Source organism: Cetorhinus maximus, chromosome 13 (genome assembly GCF_964194155.1).
Source record: "Cetorhinus maximus chromosome 13, sCetMax3.hap1.1, whole genome shotgun sequence".
NCBI classification, from domain to species: Eukaryota; Metazoa; Chordata; class Chondrichthyes; order Lamniformes; family Cetorhinidae; genus Cetorhinus; species Cetorhinus maximus.
Window position 1 is genome coordinate 103,746,885 of NC_135891.1, and position 13,909 is coordinate 103,760,793.

Consider the following 13,909-nt stretch of genomic DNA (forward strand, 5'->3'; position numbering starts at 1 on the left):
ACTGCATCTTGAACTTGTCCTGCTGACCTTAATGATCTGACTGCTATCTAGCATTTATATTCTATTGGTAAGGTTTTGCTTGCTCTATTTCTTCCCTCTGCTCCTGAAGGCACTGATACTTGCTGGACTAGTTATACACGTAGCGACAGTCATTCGGTATCTCGCGGGAGTGCCTGGACAGTGAGTTTCAGCAGGACATTCGACACAGGAGGGCATCACGATGAGGCGGATTCTGCCCTTACTCCATGTCCACACATCCAGCAGGGGGAGTTGCTGGATTTGCTGTGAAGAGGAGATACTTGGGCTGAGCTTCCCTGTGCCTGACCAGGGGACTCTGGTGCTTGCTTGTAGCACTCCTAACCATTCTGCTTGCCGCGAGCGAGAGACTGGGGAAATCAAACCTGGGATCTTCCTCAGCCTCAGTTGCTTTTCAGCAAAAACCTTTGGGGCAAGATGTTAGTGGTGGGAAATTGTGACATTAGGATGTAAGGCAGCGATCCACGGGAAATTGGATATAAAGAGGGCAAAGAGCAAGGGAGTGGGATTAATTGGATGGGGGCTCTTTCAAGGAGAAAGTGATGGGCCGATTGGCCTCCTGCTGTGTTGTGCTCTGGGGTACTGAATGCAGCTTTCTGCTACCCTCCACCACATGCACTACAAAGGCGGTGGTGACTTGCATGTGGAGTGAATGAATGAGTGTGTGTGTGTGCAGCTAGCTCCCTGGGTACCTGACAGCACCAGAAGATGAGGTGGAGTGTAATGCACAGAAATATGACATGTTGCATTGCATGTCTCTGTCTGGAAGCCAATGAGATGAGTGTCTGGGCGTCACATGGGCCACTCGGAGAGGCGAGAACAAAGTAACGGAATGTGGTTACTGTCACCCAGCTCCTCTCGCTCTCTGCGCATTGACTGTTCGCTGCGGTTATCAACGCGACGCGAACTGAGCAGCGAAGTTTTCTCAATGGGATAAAACGAGCGGGACAGTTTGTCAGAATCGCTGGTGGTGAGTGGAAGGAGGTGGTGGTGGGGAGGGGGTGGGGGGGGGGGTCGTCTGCTGCAATCGGACCGTCCTGGAAAGGGAAGGGAAGGGGGAGCATTTTATTTTATGGTTGTTTTTTGTTTTAAAGAGAGAGTCTGGGGGACCCCAAAAAAAAAAATGTTCTCTCGTAAGAAAAGGGAATTGATGAAAACGCCTTCAATATCTAAGAAGAACAGAACAGGAAGTCCTGTACCGCACAGCAGCACATCTGTAAGTGGCAAGCATCCTCTCTGGTTCAGAAGCATGTATTTAAATGATCTTCGGGGAGGTTGCAAAATACACAGCGCTTGCAGTTATTATAGCTGTCAGGGCAAGACAGGTCCCCGGGGCGGAAAGTCATGAATTGGCTGAACTGAAAAACTGAGCAGAAAAACCTTTCCACTCGAGTTAACGCAAATAGCAACGTTTGAACATTTAGACTCCTCTTATGCATTTGTCTGCGCGCCTGTGAGAGAGGAAATTCTGTCAAGCTGGTGTTTTTTTTGTTTTAGTAAGATTTTTTTTTTGCACCATTATATGTGTATATAAATATATGAGCGAGACAAGTCTGAGAGGAGGATGCTAAGTAAGCGAAGCGCTGGGAAAAGCAGTTACAGTCCTTATACTATTGGACTGAGGGGAAAGAAGGCGAGGTCCAAGTCTGGCCTGGATGTGCTTCCCAATCGCCCAAAGGTATGGCTGACGGTAGGTTGAAAAAAAAAATAAAAATTTGGGAAGATAAGTTTATTTTTGAACATGAAACTCAGTAAAATTGCCTCTCCCCTCCCCAACCCCACTCTATGTGTGGCGTTGGCATGATAACCTCACTGTGAATATCGACATTATATACTGTGCCCCTTTAGTTGCCAATGATGTTCCATGAACATTTGGATATTGCTGTATGGTGCACAGCACAGTCACCCTTTATCACCGCTCCACAACTATTAGAGGGTAGAGTGGACGGGTATGCATGCGCTCAAAGGATTGGACCAGACATTCAATCTTTGGTGGCACTGCCTATAAAGCGGCCAATTAATCACCAGGAAAGATTTCCGACCCATCAGGTGATGCTTCAAGCAGTACCAGCAGCCAATGGCACGTAGCATCTGGCACTGACAGACCACCAGAACGTTCATTTTAGGTAACACAGAAAAAAATAGGCGGAGTCAGTTCATAAATTGCATTAAAAAACATTTTTTTTTTGCATTTTATCTATATTCTGTACTGATGGCAAGGGTTACAATGCAAGTGTTGTGGGTGATAGCATAACTAGTTTAATAAGTTTATAAAGTAGTTTAAAACTGTGAAATTTCAATTCAGATACTTGAACGTTGTGGTGATGTAATATTTATATTTTTTTAAAAAACCTTCAAAGAGTAAATGGAAACTGTATCAGGAATCTTTACTCTTACAGTTCATCTGTTTATCATGTATTTTATGTTTATTTCTTTAAGCAGTTATGATATATAATATTTACCAAAAGGGAAGGAAACAAGGCTAAGATATGAACTGTGGGAGGAAATAGATTCATGCTGTCATCATACTGCCATCTCAACATATGTCCTTGGTCTAACCATAAGTTAACAAAAGACATCAGAGGAATTGTGACAAGAGAATTATTATTCACATAAGCAGATTTTATGAAATTGTTTTTTCTTATTGTATGTAATAGTTGCAATTTTATCAAATATGTGTAAAGGGGAATTGTGTGCCAATGGCTTGGCAGGAAGATGCACTGCTTGTATGCCACTAATTACTTTAGCTTTATATTCTTGCTTTGCTGAATTAAGACTGAAGTCAGGCTGTATTACTATTCACCTCAGCACCTCTGGGCTAAGGGAGGGAAGATTTAGATCCTATTGAGTCCTAGCCTTACTGGAAAGTGTACGTGGTTGAACATTGAGGATAGGCTTGGGCCCACCTGAGGCATCTACACATTCTTACTGAAACAGCTTTATAAAGAACGGGTGTGTGATGAATCCAGTTCCTAAAGCACAAATTTAATTCAGCATTGACAAGCACAACATTAGAAACCCCATTTAAGACCCACCACAGTGTACTAGCATAGAGAATGTAAAGATGCCAGACTGGTTCACCAGATGATGCTATTTTGCTTTGGATGCTAAGGTACATTGTTAGGACAGTATGTTGGGGGCTTTACTCTTCATCTAACAGTGCTGCATCATATCTCAAATTGTTTGAAGGTGATACTTGATGCCCAAAATCCTCCAGCACTAACATTCCCCTCTCGGGTTATAATTTGAAGAAAAGCAAATATCTCTGATGTTGATTGAATTTGTTAATATGGTGATGAATATCAAAGATAGCAAACATTTGCACGTACGTAGAAACAAAAGATCAATGGATACAAAACTGGAAAAATAAACATATAAATGGCAGACAATAAGTAGACATAATTGAATGTTCAATAGAAACTGGCACATGCATTGGGACATTAAAACTGCTTTAAAGAAGCTTTCAAATAAATTCCATTTCTTTTATGTATATCAATGGGAATTCATTTAGGGAGGGGGAGGATCAGCCACAGCTCTGGCTCCTGATCACTGTCACCTGACCTTCTGCTGGAAAGGGCGAATGAGGTGTAGATCACATTAGAACAGAGTCAGGCTTTTCTCTGATCAGCTTTCCTTCATATCCAAAACAACAACCAACATGCATTGTGTAGCCACATGCATGAAAATAATAGCTACTGGGATGAGGTAAGGGGGGACCTCTGGCATTTGTAGAATGAGGAAAGGGAAGAAGAATGTGGGGCCGGGGGCAGAATTATTTTGTTTACCTCAGTTGCCTGACCACTTCTTTCCCAGGCAACTTGCCTTAGCTTCAACATACTCTTTTCTATATTCTTGCATAGCTCTTAAGCCAGATTGTTGGAGTAGCATTTGGGGAGGGAGCAACTACCATCCTAATTTTTGCCTCACTTGAATAATTCTTCTTAAACTAGGTCACAGGACCTCACTTGCAGGTGTTAAGGAGGCCCCCAGCCTTCAAAGGCAGAAGCAGGAGCCATATTTGCCCAGCTGGAATCCTGTGCAAATGTTCAGTTTTGGACTCCTACATTTTACGAGATAAGAATGCTAAATGCTACCAAATTGACATGATCCTACTCTCTTCAGTGCTGTTCCTCATGCCCTGCTCATTGAGGAATTCTGGCCACTGTACAGAACTCCTACCTGAACGGGACAATGTGCAGTGCCTAGAATTCCTCCAATTTGCAGTAGGACTCGGGTTACAGTAGCACTGAAGGGAAAGAGTAGAAGGGAAATTGGTGGCAATGAAGAGTAGAGGAAGGGAAAATGGATGGTAATGAAATATGAGGCAATGAGGGAGTGAAAGTAGAGAGGAATTGATGGCAATGAAGAGGAAAGGAAAGAAGGAAACAACATTGAAGAGAAGATGGAGGGAGGAGAAAATGCTCGAGAAAAGGAGATGGAATGGAGAAAGGAAGTGAGGGAAGGCTGAAGCTGGGGTTGGTGCTTGGGTTAGGGGGATGGGGAAAGGAGAGAAGCCGGGAGCAGCACTTTGGGATTTTAGGAGCTGGAAGAGTGTCGTCATTAATTGGGAGGGAATAGGTAGGGAGATTGCCAGCATGACTTGGAAGAAGGATAGTATCAAAATGTGAAAGAATGGCAAGGTGGAGAGGCACTGGGCCTGGATAGGGTAGAGTGCCTCTGTGATCTGAGGCAGTGGAGAAATTTGGATGTGGAAAACTGATTGTTAAGGGAAATTTTGGGATGATCTGGTTTGCCCGGTTTAAGTTGCAAATAGGAACATAGGAAATGGGAGCAGGAGGAGGCCATTTGGCCCCTCGAATCTGCTCTACCATTCAACTAGATCATGGCTCATCTTCTACTTCCCCACTAACTTCATAGCCCTTGATATCTTCAATATCTAAATATCTAGATATCTAAATGTTACTTGGTTTTTCCTTTCTATCAACTATAAAGTGTATATGTGCTTAAAATAGCCAGAATGTACAATTTCTTCTATAAAAATTCAGGGGTTATTTGATGAGAGTGTGAAAATGAGTGCTAATAAGATACACCTGTTTGAAAAGCTGATTTTAACACACAATTCTGACCCTAATTGTCAATTACCATCACTTGACCTGCCAGAATGCACTAAAGCAAATGCTGATTAGAAGCTATTTTCATTGAAGAGTTAAAACTGAAGGTGTGCCATGTGCTGTCTGACCATACTGCAGGTTTAAGGCTGGCTCAGGGACCTAGTGAGATGCTGCATGCATTTTCAGATGGTAGTGGAGGTACTGGTGGAGGATGTCCAGAGAGGATGTCCTCTACCCACAGTGGGGAACAGGTTCACTTCATCTTCCTGTCTCTCCTATAACTCCTATAACAAGCAGTTGATGTTGCTGTGCCTGGCCTCATGTTCTCCTCCCATCCCCCCTGCAGACCATGAAGTGGGGGGTGGGGGGAACTCCCAGAAAATTTCCCATGACCAAGCGCTCCCTTTCTCCTAGTGACTCACAGCACTGGCGCCTTTTAAGTGAAATTCTCAGAGAAACTTCCAGAATAAATGTTGATGGAGTGCTGGTGAAGCTTTGGCAAGGTGTCCCAGAAAGACAGCCTATGACTTCCAAAGTTGTCTTCAAACCTTCAGCGGCAAGCGAATGGTAATAGATGATTTACCTTTAAGTAGCACTAGGAATTCTCAGCATTAATTTGTTTACTCTCAATCAGCTGTTTGCTGTTGGGAGAGGGTCTTTTTTTTTGCCCTAATAATGGCTTTATTTAATTTGAAATATTATTCATTCATTTACAATGGAATGCTGGTCCAACACTGGGTAGAGTTCAGACAATATATCCAATCAGGCTTCTTCGGCCATTGACCTCACCAACGTAAAACCGCATCACAATTTCCGTGGCCACAAGTGTGTTCCTCAGGGCATCCCTTACAGTTGATTGTTTGTAACTCCCAGCCTTAAATGATGCCACAAGACCCTTGAAGCTTTCAACAGCCACTGGGATTTCTCCAGGAGTTGGAGGAGTCAGCTCCACCTGAGCGTACTTCCAGAAGGTAGCCAGACGTGCTGTAGAGTCATTAGCAGCAGCCAGGGCGAGCTTGGGGCTGTCGGTCACCGCATTCTGCACCAGCCTCCACGCTGCTTCCGCCAGAGCTATCCACCCAAACGCCTCGCAGCTCGTTAATGAGGGCAAGTGGGCACTTGAAGTGGCAATCAGCCCCTTAACATTTCTCCAGGCAGCCTTTCTTACAGCAAGCCTCAAGTCCTTTACTAAGGTGGCATCTTACACTAAATGTGGGCTAAACTGGTGTTACAGCTGACACTGCCATTTTGGCACCTCAAAGGTTCTTTACTGCCTGAAGGAGCCACCAAAATTCACCCGCTCAAACTTTCTGAGAAAACTTGCCTCCTGGTTCCTCTTTCCGAAATGCATCACCAGTTTAGTCCCGTCAACATTTGATATTTTTCCCCTTCACACTTTCATACCTTATGCTGATTTTCCCTCTATTACAAGTGAGGGCATGTTGGCTACACCTGCCCCCTTAATTGAAAAGTAGTAACTTGTCTTTACTTTTTATAGGTTTATAGAAAGAACTGATCTTCACTTGTTAACCATTTGGGGGTTGTGTAGCAAGTTATTGAAGCTATTGCAAGTTTTCGAGGTTGGCATGTGTGTAATTGTACCCAGTAGCATTCTTGTGATCTCTGCTACAAAGTGCAATAAAATGAAATACAAAAAGCCAATGTTACAGCAAGGTACACAGAGACAGGAAATCAAGATCACTGAAGTATGCTGGGTTTGATATACCAAAGCAAAGTTGACACCTTTTAAGGGAATAAACCTTGCCACTTAGCTTATCATGAGATGACAAAGAAATTACATTTAAAAATTAGTGGAATTTTCCAACAAAAATGCAACCTTAGGAGGAATTGCTGTTATGAGTAATTCACATTTTCATCACCTGCTGTGATCTAAAATGTTGTCCCCTTTCGATGTGAAGTAGATTTGGATCTTCAAACGGAAGCATCATCCTGGATAAACACATTCAATAAATGATAATGAGTTTCTTCTCACAAAAACTGCAGAAAATATATTTATGATCTAATTTTGCCTGAGACGGGTATGAGTTTACTGTGCTGGCAAAGCAACCAGCGAAAGGTAATGGCAACAAGTCTCGAACACAGAGAAGAGGTGCGGTGTATATAGTAGGGTGCATCTGTGACTGACCCTCATTATATTGAACAAGGATCAGAAAACTTCCCATTCATGGGTGTGAATCCCAGTGACACATGGCAGTTTGAAAAGTTAAGCGCTAGGGGAGCTTTTGCACCTGCACTTAAAATTTTTCTCTCCCAGGTATCATTATCTTTTAAAGGCAATTCAATGTTATTAAGACAAAAGGGAGAAAGGTTTATTCACAGAACACGTTTTATCATAGAAGTGTGCTTGCATGAGACTTCTTTCAGCAGCAATATTAGGTGTAGATCAGTTAAAAATCATTAACTTATGTTACCGTGTTATATATTTGTGGATAATTTGAAGATACTCAATGTCTCTTTGTGAAATATACACCCTGTGTCGATATTTGAAGTGAACTTGGCAACTGGTGCAGATTAGTAGGGGTGCATTACTCAATGTCATGAGTGGGTTTCGGACAATAATGTGTTCGATGTCAAAAGGCACCAGATATTTGGACCGTCAGGCTCTTGTGTCTTAGTTAGCTTTCAGAATTTATACTTTAAAATGTTTTTCTACGCTTTTGAAAACAGGAACAGAGGAGAAAACCGTTGCTAAGGCATTGCAACATTACAGCTGTGGAAATATGAAAAACATTGCCACAGCTGCCAACTCACATGAGGATGAAAATACAAAAATACAGAGCACACGCACGGCAATGGAAAAGTGATAGTGAAATGTAACTGGGTGTAACTTAAAATACAAACTCTGAAGGATAATGGGATCTGCAGCTCTCCAATGGCTCAGTGAGTAAGAGAATCATCAGCTGGAATTTTATGGCCCCGTTGTAGCGGGTTCGAGGCTGTAAAATGAGTGAGCTACTCTAAACTCCGTTAACTTCGGCGAGACCGTAAAAACCCGCTAGCGTAAAATTACGCTCATCAGCTCTGGTTCTGAGCCGTATGGACCAGGCAGGTTCTATGTTCAGTCTCTCTGTGCTGAGTTAGCTGATGATAGTTGAGGTAACAATAGGGGCATCAAAACTGGGCTCCATGCCTACCGACTAGGGAGGGAGAAAATACACTACTGTCTCGATCGTTATCTAAAGATCCATGCTGCATGGATATTCGCTGAGGACAAGATTGGGCTCTACTGTGATGGGTGGGAAAGGTTCCTGGCACTCATGATCTACACTCATACGTAAAGAGTGTCTTTTTGGGGGAGTTCCAGAGGTTGCTGACACTCCTGGAATTATTCACCAGCATGAGCCACTGCCCTCAAGAGAGGTGGGAGGAATATTGGAAAGAAGGGTGCTCTCATTTACAAGATTTTCTACCCATCAGCTAGGTGTTTAGGGTTTGAGAGCCATTAACAGAAATGCTTACTTACTGGGAATGCAAATGAGACCCCATACTAGGCATGACACCAATAGGCAATGAGCATACAATTCACACATTCAACATCACCTGACAACAGGAATTTTGAAGCTTCTATAGGAGAGCTTTGATCATTTTGATATATAGGATTATCTGTCATTAATCCTGTGACTGTGGATTCTGACTACCAAAAGAGAAGACTTTTCATTGCAGAATTAATGTTAAATCCAGCTGGTAAATCACTGCACTATCTAGAGTCCTCCACCTTTTCGGAAAGAATGACAGTGTAGGTCTATAAATCGAACTGCTAATAGGCTTGGCAAATGAACTCCTCTCGCTCTATTTCTTTAATAAAGCTGGCTGTAGGTTTAGCTGATTTTAGGCCCTCTGAACCCAACATAGGTGTGTATAATGGGCCACCTAGCAGTTACAATGAAGGTACATTTTTGCTATTTAAGTCAGTGCTGTGTACTCATAATCAAGTCACAATTTTAAGAGCCCAGTATGATTCTACATTTGGCCAGTAATTACCCAATAAACCTTATATGATTTGGAAACATCCTGCAAAACATTTAAAAAAAAGTATAGAAATATTTTTGATCATCCAACATTTGGATAAGGATTTCTAGTATAAGGCAAGTACAAAGAATCAGTTGAAAGGAGTTGATCTAGGAATCAACAATGAAGCATGTGTATATGTGGGGGCATTTGAGTTTGATTTGAGGTCATCTATTCCTCTACAAACTCAGATTAGATTCATTTGCCCACTGGGCCTGACGCAATATTGTCATTTTTTTATTGCTTAATTTACTTCCATCAGTCTGCAATCTAAAAGTACCATATTCTGTATTTACTTCTCCTCACAGCGCTTTCCTGGTGCATTTTTAGTCCAGCTGAGCTTTCATCAAAAATGTGCAAGTTCAAGGTTTGTTACCTGTTTAAGACAGGTTTCACTGAGTTAGCACAAACCCAGGAGTATAGCACAAAACTGCATTTTCTCTGCCCTGTGTTTAATATTCACGAAGATTTGCAGTGGCTCCAACTTTATCCTGAACAGTATCAATTGTCAGTTCCTCTTTCTACCAAACACTGTGTATTACCGAATTAAAAATCCCAAGAAACTTTAGTTGCTGTTTACATTTTGCGAAAGAGACTAACATGCACTGCCTGCTGGCAGTGACTCAGGACGCCTTCTGAGCGATCAACTTTTAACCCCTTAACTGATATGGGACATCCAGCAAGATTCCAGCTTCTCAAGCTGCTTATTTTAAATGATGGATTTTAGTTCACACACATTGTGGTGATGAAACCTCATATACAATAATGAAGCCACTGATATGCAGGAGTAACCTCATTATTTTAATATTAACCCTAAATGACAAAAATAAACACAAAGCAAGTTTAATTAAATATAAATGATTCTACATCTGTCTTCCCTTTCTCCATGTTTTGTTTCCAATTTCTATTATTTTAGGGTAGTCCAAGTCACTGTTGACAATTGACCAGTCAACCTGGTTTCTATTATTTTATTATTTGATATTTAGTCTAGGCTAATCTGTATATACTAACAATTTTCCTTTTAAAAATAAATATTGAATCCTTTGCTTGTCTTTTTCCCCTCTTAGCTCTCAGCATCCATTTTGCAGGTAGAAGCGATCTTCTGAAAATTGGGGTATAATTGGCTACAAAACAGTTACAAAGGCAGCCAGTTAAAAAACTGACAATCTAAAGATTGGTTTAGTCATTTTAAAACACACGGAGCAGATGGTGGCACCCGCCACCTAGGCATGGCCAGACAAATAAACTAGTCTACAGTCCGCTAAGAATTAATTACTGCATATGCACATATAAGAAAAGAAAGCTATGCCACCATTTGAGGGTTTAAAGTGGGTGGCAGGGTCACCTTAGATCAGGATTGTTTGTGTTCTCTTTCTTGTTGACTTCACTCTTAATTGATAAATTTCTCCAAAAAGTTGAAAAAGAATCTGCACTTGATGATTTTTTTCCCCTGGTAAATTCAGGTAGTATCCTGAGCACTGTCCCAATGAAGAGCAATGGGTTTTATATTCCGCGTGGTGGATATGTGGAATAGTTGGCACCAGTTAAAAAATTTAACACTGTGTTGCTGAGAATGAGTAGGATAAATGTTTTGGCCAGAATGAAATTGGGAGACTATAAGAAAAGGTGCGGATAGAAGTAGTTGATTGAAAATGATGGCTCCTGGCCCACTGAGACCAAAAGTATCTATATGACACGTGCCAAAAGATTAGCTGCAATTCTGGAATTTTGCTTGATTTAGCTTCAGGGACAGTGAGAAACCTGGTGAGATATTTCCTCTGGAGATCGGTTGAGTTGCACTGTGTCTGTTATAGAACAGTTTGCACATGGTCTTTCAAATTATCCAGACAGCTGTGGGGAGTTGGCAGAGGGGAGAGTGAAATGGCAAGATCTTAAGGTGCCTATTGCCAAACTATTCATGGTGTCTGACTTGGAAGAAATTAGTTTGACAACTCAATGACTTTGTTCCATCCTTTGTTATGCTTTATATATGTTAAAATTATGAACTGATTGTGTCCATTAGTTGACATTATGGGCAGAATTTTTCCATTGGTGAGTTGGGGGCGGGGCTCACTCACCAATGCGAAATGATGTGGGATGGCGTTGGGGTGAACCCCCGACGTCATCCCGCCCCATTTAAATGTTCAGGAAGGCGGGCGGACAGTGCGATCAGCTGTCCACCTGCCGACCTGTCAATGGCCAATTCAGACCATTGACAGGGTAGTTAAATCAATTAAAGGCCCTGCCCGTCCAACCTTAAGGCTGGCGGGTCGGCCAGGAGCCCCGGCGGGCTTCTGAAAACACATGAAACCTCATCCACTGGTGGGATGAAGTTTCATGTCGGTTTTAAAAAACTTTAATAAAGTTTCTGTGATATTTATTAACATGTCCCATCTCGTGTGACATTGTCACATGAGGGGGACATGTTAATAATTTTTTTATTTTTCTATTTTTAAACTTTCAAAAACTTTCAGCGATCTCCCTGAGGCTGCACTTAGCCTCAGGGAGGTGTGTGCTCTTTCATGCGCATGCGTGAAAGAGCGCACTCTGGCAGTTGGGGAATCCCCCTCCCCCCTCCCCCCGCCGCCCTCACAGGAAGCACATAGCGCTTCCTGTCGGGCGTCACGCTGGGTGGGCCTTAATTGGCCCGCCCACTCAAAATGGCGGCGGGGCCCGTTTCGGCAGCGGCGATTGGCTGCCCGCCCGCCGCTGAGTCGGCAGGGCCCGCCTGCCCATCAAGGGCAAAATTCTGCTCTATATTTCAGGATTACGAAAGAGGTCCAAAAGGAAAACTAGATACAGCATTATGTAAATATTGGTTGAAGAATATGCTTTATTGTAGGTAATAAAAATATAAAGGTCGATCATTTGTTTTGGTATTTTTGGTTTAAAATAGTGAATGTAGCTCCTTTATTCAAAAAGGGAGGGAGACAGAAAGCAGGAAACTTCAGGCTAGTTAGCTTAACGCCGGTCATAGGGAAAATTTTAGAAACTATTATCAAAGAGCATATCAAAGAGTTATAGCAGGGCACTCAGATAAATTCGTGGTTTTGTGGAAGGGAAATCATGTTTAACCAATTTATTGGAGTCCTTTGAAGAAGTAACAGAAGTGTGTTGTGGATAAAGGGAAACCAGTGGATGTGCTGTACTTAGATTTCCAGAAGGCATTTGATAAGGTGCCACATCAAAGGTTACTGCAGAAAATAAAAGCTCATGGTGTAGGGAGTAACATATTGGCATGGGTAGAAGATTGGTTAGCTAACAAGAGACAGAGAGTAGGCATAAATGGGTCATTTTCTGTTTGGCAAGATGTAACGAGTTTTGTGCCACAGGGATCAGTGCTGGAGCCTCAACTTTTTACAATTTATGTCAATGACTTGACTGAAGGGACCAGTGGTATGGTTGCTAAATTTGCTGATGATCGAAAGATAGGTAGGAAAGTAAATTGTGAAGAGGATATAAAGAGGCTACAAAGGCATATAGATAGGTTAAGTGAGTGGGTAAAGATCTGGCAAATGGTGTTTAATGTGGAAAAATGTGAAATTCCCCATTTTGGCAGGAAGAATAAAAAAGAAACAAAATATCTATATAGTGAGAGATTGCAGAGCTCTGAGATGCAGAGGGACCTGGGTGTCCTAGTGCATGAATCACAAAAGGCTATTATGCAGGTACAGCAAGTAATTAGGAAAGCTAATAGAATGCCATCATTTATTATGAGAGGAAATGAATACAAAAGTAGAGAGGTTATGCTTCAGTTATACAGGGCATTGGTGAGACCACATCTGGTGTACTGTGTATCTGGGGTATTGGTCTCCTTATTTAAGGAAGGATGTAAATGCCATTGGAAGCAGTTCAAAAAATGTTTACTAGACTAATACCTGGAATGGGCGGGTTGCCTTATGTGGAAAGATTGGACAGGCTAGGCTTGTATCCATTGGAGTTTAGAAGAGTAAGAGGTGACTTAATTGAAACACAGAAGTTCTTGAGGGGCCTTGACAGGGTTGACGTGGAAAGGATGTTTATTTTTGTGGGAGAATATAGAACTAGGGGTTACTGTTTAAAAATAAGGAGTCACCCATTTAAGACAGAGATGAGGAGATTTTTTTTTCTCTCAGAGGGTTTTGAGTATTTGGAACTCTCTTCCTCAGAAGGCGGTGGAAGCAAACTGTTTGAATATTTTTATGGCAGAGCTAGATAGATTATTGATCAGCAAGGGGTTGAAAGGTTATCAGGGGTAGGTGGGAATTTGGAAGTTGAGGTTACAGTCAGATCAGCCATGACCTTATTGAATGGTGAAACAGGCTCAAGGGGCCGAATGGTCTACTCCTGCTCCTAGTTTGTATGTTTGTATGTTTTCAATTATTTTTAACAGAATCAACATAAAGAAGAACATTCATATCAAGTTTATATGATGCACAAGGTTGCTTCTATTCATAGTTCTGGCTCCCAGTACTGTGGATCCATCCTTTTGATAATGTGAAGCAGACTTCAGCAGTAGAAATGCCAGGGCCACCAGCTTGTACAGGTGGACTGAATGTCCGCAGCCAAAACAAATGGTGGATGGCACCATCAGTAGGAGTCATTTACATTGCCAGACTTTATTGTGCATTTACCTGCATCATTCATCTAATTCCTTACACACTGAATGCTTAGTGTCCTACCAGTAGTGACGGCAGGTAAGTGGAGATGGAAGTCACATACACAAGGAAGTAAAGATGGGAAACTACAGTAATGTGAATTTTCCAGATAAAAAGAGGAATGCAGATTGGGAA

At 42.0% G+C, this 13,909-nt stretch overlaps 1 protein-coding gene across 3 annotated transcripts in view; it reads left to right on the top strand.

The window, feature by feature from the left end:
- Positions 1-1,159: 1,159 nt before the first annotated feature.
- Positions 1,160-13,909, top strand: part of LOC144688911 (rho GTPase-activating protein 45-like) — a 207,432-nt gene continuing 194,682 nt past the window's right edge. The window contains exon 1 of one of the 3 annotated variants that reach the window (XM_078555938.1): positions 1,160-1,252. In XM_078555938.1, the coding sequence (XP_078412064.1) occupies positions 1,160-1,252 (93 nt within the window). Of the gene's footprint in view, positions 1,253-1,274; positions 1,727-13,909 lie in introns of those variants that run through there. The other 2 variants (XM_078555936.1, XM_078555937.1) reach the window with 2 other exon arrangements.